This window comes from Emys orbicularis, chromosome 5 (assembly GCF_028017835.1).
Source record: "Emys orbicularis isolate rEmyOrb1 chromosome 5, rEmyOrb1.hap1, whole genome shotgun sequence".
NCBI lineage: Eukaryota > Metazoa > Chordata > Testudines > Emydidae > Emys > Emys orbicularis.
In genome coordinates, this window is record NC_088687.1 from 26,623,111 (window position 1) to 26,638,970 (window position 15,860).

The 15,860-nt window shown below is 41.0% G+C and overlaps 1 protein-coding gene across 4 annotated transcripts in view; it reads right to left on the bottom strand.

Moving 5' to 3' along the window:
* The window catches only part of ARHGAP24 (Rho GTPase activating protein 24), a 340,611-nt gene that overhangs the window by 14,089 nt on the left and 310,662 nt on the right, over positions 1 to 15,860 (bottom strand). For all 4 annotated transcript variants that reach the window (XM_065404926.1, XM_065404925.1, XM_065404928.1 and 1 more), the window contains one exon: positions 2,409 to 2,541. In XM_065404926.1, coding sequence (XP_065260998.1) covers positions 2,409 to 2,541 — 133 coding nt within the window. The remainder of the gene's footprint in view (positions 1 to 2,408; positions 2,542 to 15,860) is intronic.

Below are 15,860 nucleotides of genomic sequence, written 5' to 3' on the forward strand. Positions count from 1 at the left end.
TACTATAGGATTGGTTATAAGTATAGTCATTGGTGTGAGACCTAAAGCGCAACTGACCTGGGGTAAGTGACTGGTAAGTAACTCCATATAGGTATCACATGGCAAGAACTGGCTCTAGGTTCACACAGTCACTGAAGTCTTGTTTTCAAATACATTTAATAAAATGTTTCATGTGATGTTCTCAGAGAAACTATACAAACATAGCTACTATAAAATGGACACTATACAAAAGTTAACAGCAGTGCTTATCCTAACCTCTAGGAGCCCCTGCCATAAATTACACAAAAAATAACACTGAACAGCCAGTAGAACACACAGCTCCCCCCAAACCCTTCTAGACCGAATACAAAACGCTCCCCCACACATCTAACTCCCAACCCCCCATCTGATCCTTATTAATTTAGTGGATAGGAGATGGAAAGAATCAATTCTGGCTTGTGACTCAGAACAAGGAGGATGTCAACCACTTTGTAGGAGGGATTAAAAATGTAGTATGGTTTGGGAAAATTAGAAGGATGGGCTGAAATTAATAGAACAAAACTATTAGTGATCACTCTGAAGAAAAAGACTAAGAGATAGCATCATCTACTAGCTCCCAACAAGTACATAGAGGGGTGTAAAAAGGAGGTTTCAACGGAGCAAGATGTATTGGCCTTAAATTACTGTAGGGAAAACATAATAGGTCATATCCTTCATACTGTTACACAAGTTTCACACCAGTAGAACAGAGTTGGATATCTGTCTCTATATCTTTAAGAAGCATTAGACAATGGGGCATGTTTCCAAGATAAATGCTACAGTAACTGATGTCAGAGTTAATCAAGACCAACTTGCCAAATATCTCTGAGTGATGCTTTAATGACAATGGGCCCAGGGCAAAATTTTCAGAGCCTAAATCCCGTTGACTCTGACTTATGACAATTTTATCCCCAGTTAATTCCCACTTAAGTCAATAGTTTGCTGTTGACTTAAACAGGAATTGGGTAGGACTAATAAGAGCAGTCCTGCTATAATGGAGGATGATAGCCTAGATGACCCAAAAGAACTCTCTTTCATACAAGATGGAACTCTTCTAACCCAATGCACATCACTTCCAAACATAATTCAATGGTATGCAGTTTATATAGGTAGAGAAGTGTTTCTGTTATTCCCATATGCCTATTTAGATTGCTATGTGAACCAAGATTTCATTTAAAGATAACCTACAAAGAACACCGTTCACAGAGAGTAGTTATCAGTGGTTCATAGTCGAACTGGAAAGGCATATCGAGTGGAGTCCCACAGGGATTGGTCCTGGGTTCAGTTCCGTTCAAGATCTTCATCAATGATTTAGATAACAGCATAGAGAGTACACTTATAAAGTTTGCGGACAATACCAAGCTGAAAGGGGTTGAAAGTGCTTTGAAGGATAGAATTAAAATTCAAAATGATCTGGACAAACTGGAGAAGTGGTCTGAAGTAAACAGGTTGAAAATTCAATAAGGACAAATGCAAAGAACTCCACTTAGGAAGGAACAATCAATTGCACACATACAAAATGGGAAATTACTGCTCAGGAACGAGTACTGCAGAAAGGGATTTGGGGAGTTATAGTGGATTACAAACTAAATATGAGTCAACAATGCTCATACTGTTGCAAAAAAAGCAAACATCATTCTGGGATGTACTAGCAGGAGTGTTGTAAGCAAGACAAGAGAAGTAATTCTTCCACTCTACTCTGTGCTGATTAGGCCTCAACTGGAGTATTGTGTTTAGGTCTGGGCACCGCATTTCAGGAAAGATGTGGAAAAATTGGAAAAAGTCCAGAGGAGAGCAACAAAAATGATTAGAGGTCTAGAAAACATGACCAATAAGGAAAGATTGAAAAAAAAAAATGGGTTTGTTTACTCTGGAGAAGAGAAGATGGGGGGGGGGGGAGAGAAGACAGTTTTTAAGTACATAAAAAGTTGTTACAAGGAGGATGGTGAAAAACGGTTCTTGTTACCCTCCAGGGATAGGCCAAGAAACAATGGGCTTAAATTGTAGCTAGGGCAGTTTAGGTTGGACATCAGAAAAAAATTCCTAATTGTCAGGGTAGTTAAACACTGGAACAAATTGCCTGGGGAGGTTGTGGAATCTCTGTCATTGGAGGGTTTTAAGAACAGGTTAGATAAACAACTGTCAGGAATTGTCTAGTTATTATGTAGTCCTTCCTTTAGTGCAGGGGACTGGACTAGATGACCTCTCAGGGTCCCTTCCAGTCCTACACCTCTACATCATTAGAAAGACATCCTGATACGGTTCAAAGATGTGCAGCTAGCAAAGAGTGAAAGCTGATGCAAAAACTAGAGAACCTGCCCCGTGCCAAAACCAAAGTAGATTACAAAAACCACTATCTATACAAATCACAATCAAAGCACAACACTCACCGTTTCCTCTTCCTTGCTGAGCAATTTGGCGCAGGAAAGAAAATCCTCATATTTTGCATAGGGGATAACCGGTTCTGGGAGTTCTCTTAGATACAGTTTGAGAAGCGATGCCACCGTGTGCACATCCGTACTGCTGTGGGGATGGAATGCAAACGATTACTGCTGGGGATCTGGGAAATGCTATACACAGCTGATGGTCTCTAGTCTACTGTTTAACTTTTTCAATACTGAATCATCAGTTTGTTAGCCTTACATATAGCTCCAGTATCTGGTTTTAGCTTCTTTGTACTGCAGAGGAGTTGTAAAAATACCTGCAAGAAAGGCTCTCATAATTCTGATGATTTATTATTATTAAACAATTATTTATTCCACAAACATTGCAATATTCACAACATGGGTGCTGAGAAGATCATGCCTTTCATATAGGTTACAAACATCCCACATGAGGAATGCAAAATACCACCTACCCAACTGACAGATTTAATTTGTACTTGACCAGAAATTAGGCAAAATATTTCAATACAAGGAATTATATTCTCATAACAATCAACAATTTGGCTCAGATTCTTGACACCTGCCTCTAACATAGCTGAGTTCCACAATATCTGGGCCTGCATGGTATCAATTTTATATCAACATGTTCTGCACAAACCAATTTATTCCACACGTTTAATGAAAGCTCCCTCTTATCTCAATTGTAGTTAAATCCCCAGATGTGCAGTGCTTTCCTGGTAGTCCCCCTTAATAATTAGTACTGCGCATTTTAATAGCACCTTTCAACAGAGGATCTTGATGTGTTTTGCATACACTAATGATTTAAGCCCTTCTCACCCCGTGAACTGGTATTATCTCCATTTTCTGACAGATAAACTGAGGCAGAGAGAGAAAGTGACTCAAGATCACAGAGTGACTCAGCATATTGTCAAGAATAGCTTCCCAGGGCTCAATTCAGAAGTGAGTCTAAGAGTTAGTGTAACACACACACTCTAAAATCCCTCTTATACAAACTTAGAGTCATTAGACTTAAATGCACACTTACTTAGTTACAACCCCCTTATGCATCACCTCAGAAGTTAGCCCACTGTGACTACTGGAGTTTAAGCAGGTCTAAGCTGGTGTACAACACACACCAAGAGACAGAAAAGTAACAAGAAAATCAACAGGAAGGCATTCTACAGTAGGACATTCCCTAATAGATAATATACATTCTCATACCTTTTTATGGCTCTCTGGTGTATAAAGTTGTATCAATGAAGGATATGTCTACACTGCAGTCGGAGGTGTGACTGCAGTACGTGTGGACATTCCCAAGCTAGCTTTGATCTAGCTAGCGTGAGTACCAATTCAGTGAAGCAGTGGCTGCATGGGTTGGCTGATCCAGTACATAGCCACAGTCCCAGGCTGACACAGCTTAACTGCCATTTTTACTAGAGCTAGCTTGGGTATAGGTCTACACATGCTGAACTCAGATACAACATCTGACTGCAAACATACCCTTAGACTCATTTATGCATCAGTAACTGGGTGTAAGTAGATCAAAGGGAGTCCAGCTGATTATAAGCAAGTCTAACTTACATCAGTTTTGACATCAGCTCTGTATTCACCCCACCAGACCTCCTTTTGAACCCTCATTTATCAAAATGTTTTAAATGGCATCAATGTTTCAGATAAAGAGGGTTGTACTAGAATCTTAAATTCTCCTCAACCACTATTAGGCTTATGAAAGACTTGGAATCTGATTCCAAATTATCCCCATGTCATTCAGGATAGAAAGAAAACTGCAGAAATTTTCTATAATTTAACAATGTCATAAAGAGAACAATTATAGTATGATGCTGTCACAGTTCAAGGCAACTGCACCTATTCCCCCTCTGCAGTGGACTCCTCAGCCATCACCTCTCTTGGTAGAAATCCAAGTCTCTTTCCCTTCTGATTTTTTCCCCCAGGCTGCACAGTTTTCTGCCTAAACTGGAATTCCCCTAGCAAGCCAGACTGTCTAAGCAGGCCACTATCTATGCTTTGCTTTCTCTTTAAAGGCTCTGAACAATATATTTGCCGGAAGTTATGACTTATCACCCACCTCTTTAAAAGCAAGCATATTTGTTCTTAAGGTGAAAACATTACAGGAAAAACATGTTTAAAACAATAAAAGAGCCTACGTGTCATGATGATAAGCACGTAGATCATCCCAACTCCATCTAGGACTCTGATAGGAGTCAATCCTTCAAACCCCACAGAGGGGCTTTTCTGTGGTTTAAAGTTCATAACAGCCTTAGGTCAGAACTCGTACACCCACGAACAATTCAATCTTTCCTTTATACAGTTTGGGCCTTCAATCTTGGCCGCACAGAACCAGGGGCGGCTCTATATTTTTTGCCACCCCAAGCACGGCAGTCAGGCGGCCTTCGGCGGCGTGCCTGCGGGCAATCTGCGGTCACGCGGATTCGGCGGCGTTTCTGCAGGTGATCTGCCGGTCACGCGGCTTCAGCGTACCCACCGCCGAATTACCGCCGAAACCGCGGGACCGGCGGACCTCCCGCAGTGCCGCCGCCAAAGGCCGCCTGACTGCCGCCCTCACAACGACCAGCAAGCTGCCCCCCGCCCCCCGCGGCTTGCCGCCCCAGGCACGCGCTTGCTGCCCTGGTGCCTGGAGCCGCCCCTGCACATAACAGGTGCTCAGCAGACAAAGGCCCACTCCTCAGACCATAACTTCAAAAGGCTGGGTTTTTGCATAACCAGAAATGGGGAATTAGCATTGACCTCCCCCTCGATATTTCCCAGGAAATTCACTTCACACATATTGTCCCAAAAGACTATTCTTGTCTGCTACATCGTTTAATATAGTCTTTTGACCATCCAGGCCCATAATAATACATAACCTTTGCATTTAATACAATGGAATCCAAAGGTACTTAAATTTAACAACAAGATTTTTCAAGGATATTGTTGATCTGTCACAGTTGCACTTACACTTTGCTAAAGGTAGTTAAACCTGTGGCTTTGGAAGGTCCTCTGTTAAACTAGGAACAGCTTTTACTTAGCTGTATCTTAAGAAGGACACTTGGAACAACCCTAGGTTCACTGAGATTATGTACCTATAAGAGATATAACATGGGAGGGGCCCATTCAGCTGTCTCCACATTTGTGGGCCCCAGCCTTCATGTACCTACACAACCACACCTCTACCAAGGGAGCCAAATGAGCACAAAGGCCACAAAGGTGGCAGGGGCTATATATTTTATATTAGAGCAGTTTGAATAACTTTTAATGTTCCTCTTGTGGGAAATTTTGACATTTCAAAATCAATTTCCATTCAGAATTAGAACCAGAAGTTGAAATACTGAAATTTTTCACAAAATGAAAAATTCCAAAAATGTTTGAACTGGAAATGTCAAAATGAAATTATTCAATATCTCAAAATGATTTTTTGTTTCATACTGAATTTTGGAGACTAAAATACTCATTTCACAACATTGATTCCAAACACGTTTTAATTTCAGTTTACCTGTTTGGAAAATCAAAACTGTCAGAATCAACATTTTCCAAGTGAAAAATGTTGATGTCAACAAAACCACATGTTCCAACAGGAAAAATTTTCAGTCAAAAAATTTTGACCAGCTCTAGCCAAAACTCTGACTCAGCACTCCTTTGGGCATCTGAAGTAGGGTCAGATTCAAACTCCTGAACTTGTCCCCACTATTGGTTTTAGTTCTTGTTTGGATCCAACACCAGGAAGATTATTTTCTTTCATTTCTGCATTTGGATGTGTCTGAAACACATGAGAACATCTTTACACATGAGATTTCAGTCCACGATGGTGGATCTCACAGATATTGACAAGTTTCCGCCATACTGGTCCAAAATATTGTGTTACTTGTGTACTATCATATGAGTCTATTTTTGATTTGGACTCATACTCAGATTCTTATACCTCTGCCTACGTGCAATACAGATCAGATATGAACAGCAGCTACTCCTCACATCTCTGTTTACCAACCCAATACAGACAGTACAATTCAGGTGCCCCTGCTTCATGCCCTGAAGCTCCAGACTCAGAGCAGTGCAGTTTTTCCTCTCTTTTTTAAAATGCATGCATAGTATACTCACGGAGTTGTTACTGGTTGGCCTCATAATAGAAGTAAGCCTTAGCGAGGGAATTAAAAAAGTTTTACAAGCTAGCTTGTATGCAAGGTACACAAGAAGCAAATTGGTAGGAGATGATTTCTGTTTGCCTATTGCACCAAGCCAAGGAGGAACAGGGAAAGCTAATTAGGGAGCAAAGCTCTGCTGACAGCCCTATTATTGGAGCTGTCAGTTGTCTGGTGAAAGGGAGCAGGCACCCTGAACTGATTGCATAAGTATCCCCTCACTGGATTGAGCCTCAAGACCAAAAGCTGTCATCTTGTCATCTCTCCTAAACACCTTTTATTGAACAAGGACACCCCACAGGTGTGGCTCGGGAATTGAAACACAGTCTAAAAGAGCCTATATGGCATTCCAAACTGACAAACCTTCCAGAAATAAAATAAGATCTAAGACAAACAGACAAATTACACACAATCAACAAACGAATTAGCAAGAGCTGGCAGTGGGGAGGTCACCAGGTGAGAAGGTTAAACAATGCACTGCACAGCTTCCGCTTCCTGACACTGCCAATACCGTGGAAAAAGCTTGCAGTATTTTAGAAAGATTTGTACAGTTCTTGATATGAAGCAAAGTACTTTTCCTTGAAGGCAAAGTAGCTGGAAAGACAGACAGGAGGAATTAAAAAAAAAAAAGCTAACCTGTGCCCAGAGTTGTCCACATGGAGAGGATTGTAATACACTGATATCAGTGAGCCAATGAATACAATAAATTAAGTCTTGTATTTCCAAGGTAAACTACACAAGGCTATTTAAACACGTTAGTTTGGTTTTATCTCATTTCATTTTACTAAAACTCCAGTATACTACTTGCCTATTGCTGCTAGATATAGGACTCTAAGAATGGAACTTTCTGGATTGGGGTTTGAAACCTACATTTGAACCATGCAGTTTATGCCTAATTCTAGACTGAGGTAATGCATATATCAATTTGCTTCTAGTGTACCAGGAGCATGGTATGTGCCAACTACTGTGGCATTATCAGTGTACCAGCACTAGATGGTGCAATTGCTAAGAAAGATTATCCTACATTTTGAAAACGTACAAATGCAAAGCATTTCTTTCAGCTGTGCTGGAACAATGCCTGAATGCTACATTGAAATCCTTAGCGTATCCATAACTATAAGACTTAACAAGTTACCATATATAGTTTAATAACTATATATTTGTGAGACCGTTTAAAACAAACTCTTTTCTTATATTCAGCGACAACACTAAACTTTCTATTTTTTGAGGCAAAATACTAATGGATCTGAAAAATATGTAGAAAAATGCGATTAAAAGTATTGTATAATCTGAAGAGTATTTACATCTTGAAATCTAGTACTAATTTTTCTTCCCTTTATTTTAAAAGTAGAGATGCACCTGGACTGCAAAATTCAGATCCAGATTTTAAACTCTGCATAGTGGGGGTGTTCCAATCCAAGATTGTGGTTCTACTGACTTCAGAGTCAGAAGACAACTGTGTAGATGCGGCACAATATTCCAAGCAGTCCCACATTTCGGGAGTGTTCACCTCTGCTTCTTAGTCTTCTTGCACTGTAGTTTCCACACCATTGAGATCTGCATTCCATTTAGCCAATTATCTTTATATAGCTATGTGGTTGCTCATAATGCCTGCATCACCTTAGTATCAAAGCACCTAAAAGTCACCGATAAACTTTATCTTCACAACAGCCCTATGAAGTGGGGAAGAGATATCCCCATTTTTCAGAGGGGGAACTGAGGCACACGATTAAGTGACTTGCCTAAGATCACACAGGAAGCCTGTAGCTGAGCTGGGAACAGATCTCTTGCTAACAAAATCCTCTAATTCACTCACAAGTTATTGTTCCTGACACAAGAGTTATGGGGTGAAACGTTGCGGCCTGTTATTCAGGAAGTCAGACCAGGTTATTATAATGTTCCCTTCTGGCATTAAAATCTATGAATGCATGAACCTAGGCGAGTGCCCTAACCATCAGGCTATAGAGTATTCTGGGATGGGTGGGCATGTCTCAGTTTCTCCTGTTGAAGCTGTTCCACTTTGCATAAATAATTAAATATTTATTGGAGCAGGGCCTGGAACCCAGGTGTCCCTCCTGCTCCCAAGTGGGTGCCCTAAGTACCAAACTATAGAGTCATTCTCTTTCTCTCTCTGGATCAGTGACTATTCACGTCTTATATATGAAGTAGGACAGCTTTGACAGGAGAGATTGGGAGCTGATCACCTGAGCTGGTGGCTCACATAAGCCATTGACACCTGTACATGCTGGGGAGAAGTGCATTACCACAGTCAATATAAATTCCCTATAGCCACTGTATATTGAGAGCTAGCTGGTTGGGCTGACTAGCACACAATTTAATTTTACAGTACAAGTTCTGTGGAATTTCCAATTTCTTTGCCTCTCAGAGTAATCACTGTTTCCCCAAAACACGTACCTGTATGCCCACTAGTGGACACACAAGTGCACACACGTGCATACACATACGTTAATTCTGATTATTTTACTGTTAACACGTATATTCATTGCCAAAAGTTTGCTTCCACCCATCTCAATATAAAGGTATTATTTATGCAAACACACCAAATCCCTTCCTTGCAATTAGACTGTCCAGATTTAATGTTATTTTTATCCGAAGTCTGTGTCATTAGCATCCCTGATGGTGGTGCTGTTTTGACAGCACTTTTCTTTGTGTTATCACAGACATTGTGGAAGTGGTTGTCAGACCAATTACACAGCCTGGGGATTCTCACCCTCTCCTCCATAAACAATAATTTATTGAAGCACAGCAAGTCACCGTAAATGCATGCATAACCCTCACACTCGCAGACAAACACACAGTGCCTTTATGGAGCTTGAGTCAGCACTTCAGAAAGCAAAGTCAACAAGCTGCTAACAAACTTCCAGTGGGGAAAAATAACAGAGCAAGGTCACATCAGAGAAAAATTAGTATTATGTCCAGGGGCTCTATGGACAAGGATAACAGTGCGCAAAAGTAGAAATAGTAAGGAGCTGTGTAATATATGGGAGGAGGTAAAAACACAATGTAAAGAAGGAGAGTAAAAGAGAGATGAGCGTTCAGAGATATGAAGAGGTAAGAAAGGTTGTGTGTGTGGCAGGTGCATAAAGGGAGAGTCTCATAAATAGCAAATGAAAATAACTTCATCAGACTATTGGAGTTTGAATTAGACTGATCGGTTTTTATAGGAATTTTGCAGGGCTCGTAAAATATATATAAAATCCAAGCAAGTAAAATAATCGTTGTTATTATTTGTTAGACTGGAAGGTCACAAATCTTACAAACCCTGAGCAGTGATGTCTTTAAAATGAACTTTTCTCAAAGCTTTGATGTGATAACAGAAGTCATCCTTTTTTTTTGTAAAACTGCATTCATGGACATCTGAGAAGTCATTTGTCATCTAAATGTGAAATACACAATTCCCACATTCTTAAAAGATCATAGTTTCACAGTAACAAGTATCAAATCCCCATTTGTAAAAGTTAAGGAGCAATTATGTTTCATAATCCACTTGATTCAGGAACTCAACTGAAGAGACTTTAAACATTCTTTTGCTGTCCGACAATTAAAACGTACACTCCTCCAGCTAGACACCAATTAGCCTGATTTACTGATCCGAGCATTTGAGTTAGAAACTGGTCTCCTAATGAGTAGTTAATTGCCAAATCATGTCTATATGCCAAGCTCTATTTAGATGCTATTCCCACTAGCCAGTTACAAAGGGCTGGTTCTGGAGGGGACAGGAAAATGACAGGAACTAGATAATTCACCACTGGAGTTTCATTTGTAAAGATCAGTGAATAAAGTTTGGAACCTTGCACACTGGAAGTTCTATGGTTTTTCAGAAATCTAAGGCCTTCAGTGTTTTGCAGAAACCAGCTGCTTAGCATCTGCTGAGCAAAATCTTAAACTACCACAACTCAGGCAAGAGGAGCTTTGCTAAGGGACACTGGCGCTTTAAACAAACCAAACAAAAAAAATAACTTAGTCAACAGCAAGCAGAACAAAACTGAAAAGAGTTAAGATGAAGGAACTGCAGGTGGAAGGTGATTTCCACGGCAAATTTATTTTAGGTACCTGGAATGTAACATCACCCACAAACATACACACATACTATCCCCACTCTCTTTTATTTTTACTTTCATTATGGGGGGAAAAGAGCCTTGAATCAATGGACAAAGTCATAGACTTTTCTCCTGTTTTATAAAGGTGCAGCTAACTGCAGGAGTCTCCAAAGTTCTATACAAAGTCATTGGAAAGATAAAGAAGCACCTTTCATGGAATATCCTGCTATTTTTAGACAAAGAAAATCTCTTACAAGTGGTTACATTTGAAGTTGGGGGGGGGGGGAAGAGAGAAAATCAAACAAAACCAAAAAACCCTCTTCCTCAGTTAGTCCCAAATCAACACCAGGCTGGGGTTGTGGTGCAAACAGTGGTTGGGGGGGCGGGGTAGTGGTGTCACTTCAGACTTCTGGCTTTCATCGGCAGCACCACGGCCTCCTCCCCTTGCCACCCTTAAAGACCTTCAGTCATGGTGGTTTTTGCACCAACAACAAGGCAGGGCTGTAGGCATCTCCCTCTGAAGCCCTTAAAATATCATGTTGAGAGTCAATCAGAAACAGTTACTCCTAACTGCTAAGAACCTCTGTTTTCTCTAGGGGCCAGTCCCTGAGCTCAGCAGTTCTGGTCTGCAAGGGTTAATGGGAAGGCATTTTAGTTCAGTTCATGTAGATTCATGTCCCATCAAGTGTTACTGTGAGTTTCTGGATTTTGATAAAACCCAAAATTCTCAGCTCAAAGCATTACGTTTCTGGTGTTCTCCACACAACACCTAACAAAATTCCACAAATCTGGTTCAGAATGAAACAGTTTTCACCAATTGGGGGCACCAAAGCCCCGTGGAGGACTGGGAATTAGGAGAGTCGGGTTCTTCTCCTGGCTTTGCCATTGACCTTGAACAAGTCACTTCACCTCTCTATGTTTCAAGTTTCCCCACTGTATAATTTTGTTAGCGATACCCTTTCTTGAGAGTCACATAGGTCTGCTGAACACTTTGCAAACCTACATGATAGCCTTCAGTTATTTGGAGCAAAGTTCTATGGCCTAATTAAAACACAAAAACAAACAAACAAAAAGCAAATTTACTGGGGTGAGTCCTTCCCAGAGAAATTCCTCTTCACCTCTTGCTGTTTATTTCTCTTCAGTCCACTTCACCGATGATCATGTTGGCAACATGTGTTTTGCACAAGGGTTTTGCACAAAGGCAGGAGGGCAAAGAGAAGTAGTGTGGAGGTTGCCAAGCTGGGGTACAAGATGCCCACTTAGTCCAGGGGGAAAGGAGTATAATGCTAGATCTACTGTGACCCTACTGCAAATGTGCTCTTGCAGCTACAGGTAAAGCAACATCTGGTTTTCTGAAAGCCATTCCCTTCCATCTCCTGTATTGGCCTCTAATACAGGAACAGCTCGCTCGGATGTGGCTGCAAGCTCAGGCAGCAGCATGTCAGCTCAAGTTTCTCTTCTCTGCTCCTGTAGCCCCCAGCTCATCCTTTGAGCCACTAATAGATGGCCCTGACACCAAACAGAGCACAGAGGGAGGTTGGATAGAGGGTGCAAGTGTTCAGGGGATGGGGAGCAAAACACAAATAGGCATGATGGAGGGAGGGTGTGAGCCACAGGAAGAAAACAGGAGAGATGTCAGCAGCTGGCTGGAGAATGGCAAATGGGCCATTGTGGTGGGAGGGCAACTAGCTGTCAATGCATCCCCAAGTGGGCTCCAACACGAAATGACTGGGAAACATCATTTTGAGAGAGTCAGTTTTCTCCTCAATGCTGAATGAGAATTTCACTTTGTGAGAAAAGAACACTATTCAATAAGCATCAATAATGTATCAGGGATAGATCCAGAGCTTTTGATGATCACGTTACTATTCACGCTCACGTAAGCCTCAAAGATTTTGGTGTTCTCAGATCCATCATTTCCAGTTAGCCTTCATAGCAAAAGGGATGGAGGGAACTGTTAAGTAGAAGATCTATCAGACCCAGGTAGGTCTCTGCCTTGTACCAGAGTTTAAGAGGAGAGAGCACCTACTGAGGCCAACAATTGAAAAGTGGAACACTGATCATGGTACTAATCTGGCTGGTATGCAAAGGAAAGGAGAGAAGGAAACTCCTTCTGGCTGCTACTACAACCACATTATTTTAAATATGAGAGGAGATTTGTCCATGCAGCTAATAAATGAAGCCAATATTTCAATAGCACCTATTATATAAAATGGCTAATGGTGTATGCAGGGGGATATGTTGATATTGTATCCCCCACCCCCACCCCTTGGATCTCCAAAGTCTTGGGCTTACAGTTCACATCATAGTGAATGCAACTGCCCCTCATTGTTTATGTTAGGCATGTTGCCTGACTTGCTACCTCATTAAGCAACACGCTGTTGCTGCACCCTATAATAGAAAAATCTGCAAAGCATGCATTGCAGCGTCTTTCCCTGGGAGTTATATTCGACAATGAACAATGGGACAAAGCACTGTTCGGACTGCTGGGGTGCAAGAGTTGACTTAAGTGATCATACAAACTCATCTGTTTCTTTATGGCATTTATCTGGGGACGACATGGGCAGTAGTCCCTGCTCATATGAGACTCTGGGTTCAAGAAAAGATGACTGTTCACACTGAGAGGCTGATAGTCCTTTCTTAGGTGCTAATGTAAGTAGCATGGACTTGGGCTAAAATCATCTGCCCAGGACCCAATCTTGTCTGGACTCTAGACAGGTAGGGATGTGTATGTGAGAAAGAACACTCCACTCCAAACCATGGAGCAGCTGGTTGGGCTCAATGAAGTAGGCCTACAGCTGCTGTGTAGCCTGGGGTAACATATGTAAATGGTTGGAATGGGCTCCAATGCCCTCTAAGAAAGAGAACAGGAGAATTCACTCATGGTGGATCCCCCACAGCCCCACTCATCTACCCCTCTTGGCATCCAAAGAACTGAGTTCACTACCATATGGGTTTGTTCATCCAGCCCTCTCTCTCACTTGTGTATCAGAACCACACCGGCTCCACTGCTTGGCAACTTCTATACCCACTGGGAGGTATGGGCTGGACTGAGGCCTTAAATAGTAAATTCTGGAGTCGAGATTAAGGATACTTGTAACATTGTACTCCATTACCTTGCTCTATTGTGTTTGCTGCATTTTCTTCTCTTTGCATCACGTCCTCCCCCTCACCACAATAAAAGGGACAGCAAGATATTAGAAAGCTTCAATAAAATGCTCATAAATCTCTCTCTCTCACACACACACACACACACACACACACACACCACTCCCAGAAAGAGCTTTACAATAAAAGACTTCCCAGCACCAAAGCTAGTGCCCCAAGATGAAAGAGGATTTGATTTTTTTTAAAAGCACCGCTAATTTCAAACTACACAAGCTTTTGTCTTGATTTGGATTTCTAGCATTTGATTTTTGTATCTAGATTCAGAAAAGAAAACTCGCATAAAGCACATGATCATTAGTCTAGCAACAACTGGTTCATTTTTTTATAGCTTCAGTCGGTTTTAAACTCTCCATGGTTTGTCTTGTCTCTTTAGGAATGTGAAAATAAAATTAACTCTCCTGATCAAGTTTGCCCTCTTTCTGTTTGGCAAACATTGTTATTCCCCACCTCATGCCCAGTGTGCCAAGTGGGGCTTGAAATTAGGATTGGCTTTATTTATGTGCCAGCATTATCAGCCAGGTCATCATAGCTCTAGAAAGGTGAAATATTTTCCTGCAGAGCCAGCAGAGAGAGCATAAGACCTCAGTAAGTTATGGGCTTGACCATGCCTAGCTATGCACAGGTGGGGCAGAGGGCACAAGCAGTCTGGCTTACTTTCACGTTAGCCCAGGGCCCAGAATAATTTCAATCTTGCTCTAGCACAGACAACATTGTTAGGAACCTCACATGGTTTCCCCTGCTGCACCCTCAGACGAGCTGGGAATATGCAGGGAGACATATTCAGCACACTGTAAAGCGATGTTGCAGATGCCATCCCAGAATGTGCTGCTACATTGCTTTTGGAAGGGTCATGCCTAACTCTTTGCTGCTGGTGCACAGCCCATCTCTCCCCACTTCCATCACCCTGGGTGGGCAGTGGCTTAAAGCCCCATTCTAAGTCTAGCACAAAAACAATCCAGGTGCCTAGAAGTTTGTTTTTTATTTCTTGAAAATGGAGGGGTGATTTCTCTCTCTTTTGTTTAAAGACAGACACATAGCCTGAATTCTGTTCTCACACACACACACACACACACACACACACAGTCTAGCCTTTAGAATCCAGAGGACATGCTCTTGCTAAAAAAGCGAGGCTACAATAACCACTGGCAGACAGTCCAGTTCTCTATACATTAAGAATTCAACATAATATGCTTATGACCTTGATAATCTTATATTTATATGTTTTTTGTCCAAGTGGCTCCCAAAGTGCTTTTGCTTTGACAGTTCCAGTGATTAAATGCACGTAAACATTCCTGATATCCAATTCCACATTCTGGATGATTTGAATAACACAATTTATCCTTCAGCAATTGCTAGCTATCACATACAGCCACTTACAGGTTATTTCCGCAGCTGATAGCAACGCAGAAGAGAACAGCAGGAAATATTTTAACTCTTAATATATTGTGTTCTTCTCTAGAAGAAGCCACAGCTATAAAAGAAACTTATTAGGATTTTTGTTTTTTGGAGACATTTGTTGAACAGTAATATATGCTGCTGCCTCAGCATGTTTCCATATGTGTACATACACACACACTCTCTCTCACACACACACACACTACCGAATTTTAAACTCCTCTGAAGATCTTGTACATTGATGGAAATAGCTATGAAAAACTTCCTGCATTAATATTTATGTCTGTTTCAGTAACATTTCAAATATTTTCCCTTCCTGTGAGATGTTGACTTTCATATCATCACCTAATAATTGTGATGAACAGTAGATGGAAAGAAATAATATAAAAAGAGAAATCCAATTTTGCTTCCAGGAAAAAGTTACGAACTGAAGAAAATCTCACATTATTTTCTTTAATCGGTGGAGGAGTCTCCAGGCCAATTTTTACAAAGTAAATAGCTGATCTTGATAGATTTTGTGCACATAATTCTAAATATATTTATACAAGCATCAAGGTGTATTGGTTTAAATCAAAGCAATATAAATCACCAATTTTAATAATGATTTAAATCAGCAAGCAGGAAACCTTGATTTTAATCATGTTTTGCATTTATACTTTTTATTTTCCTAAAGAAGGGTT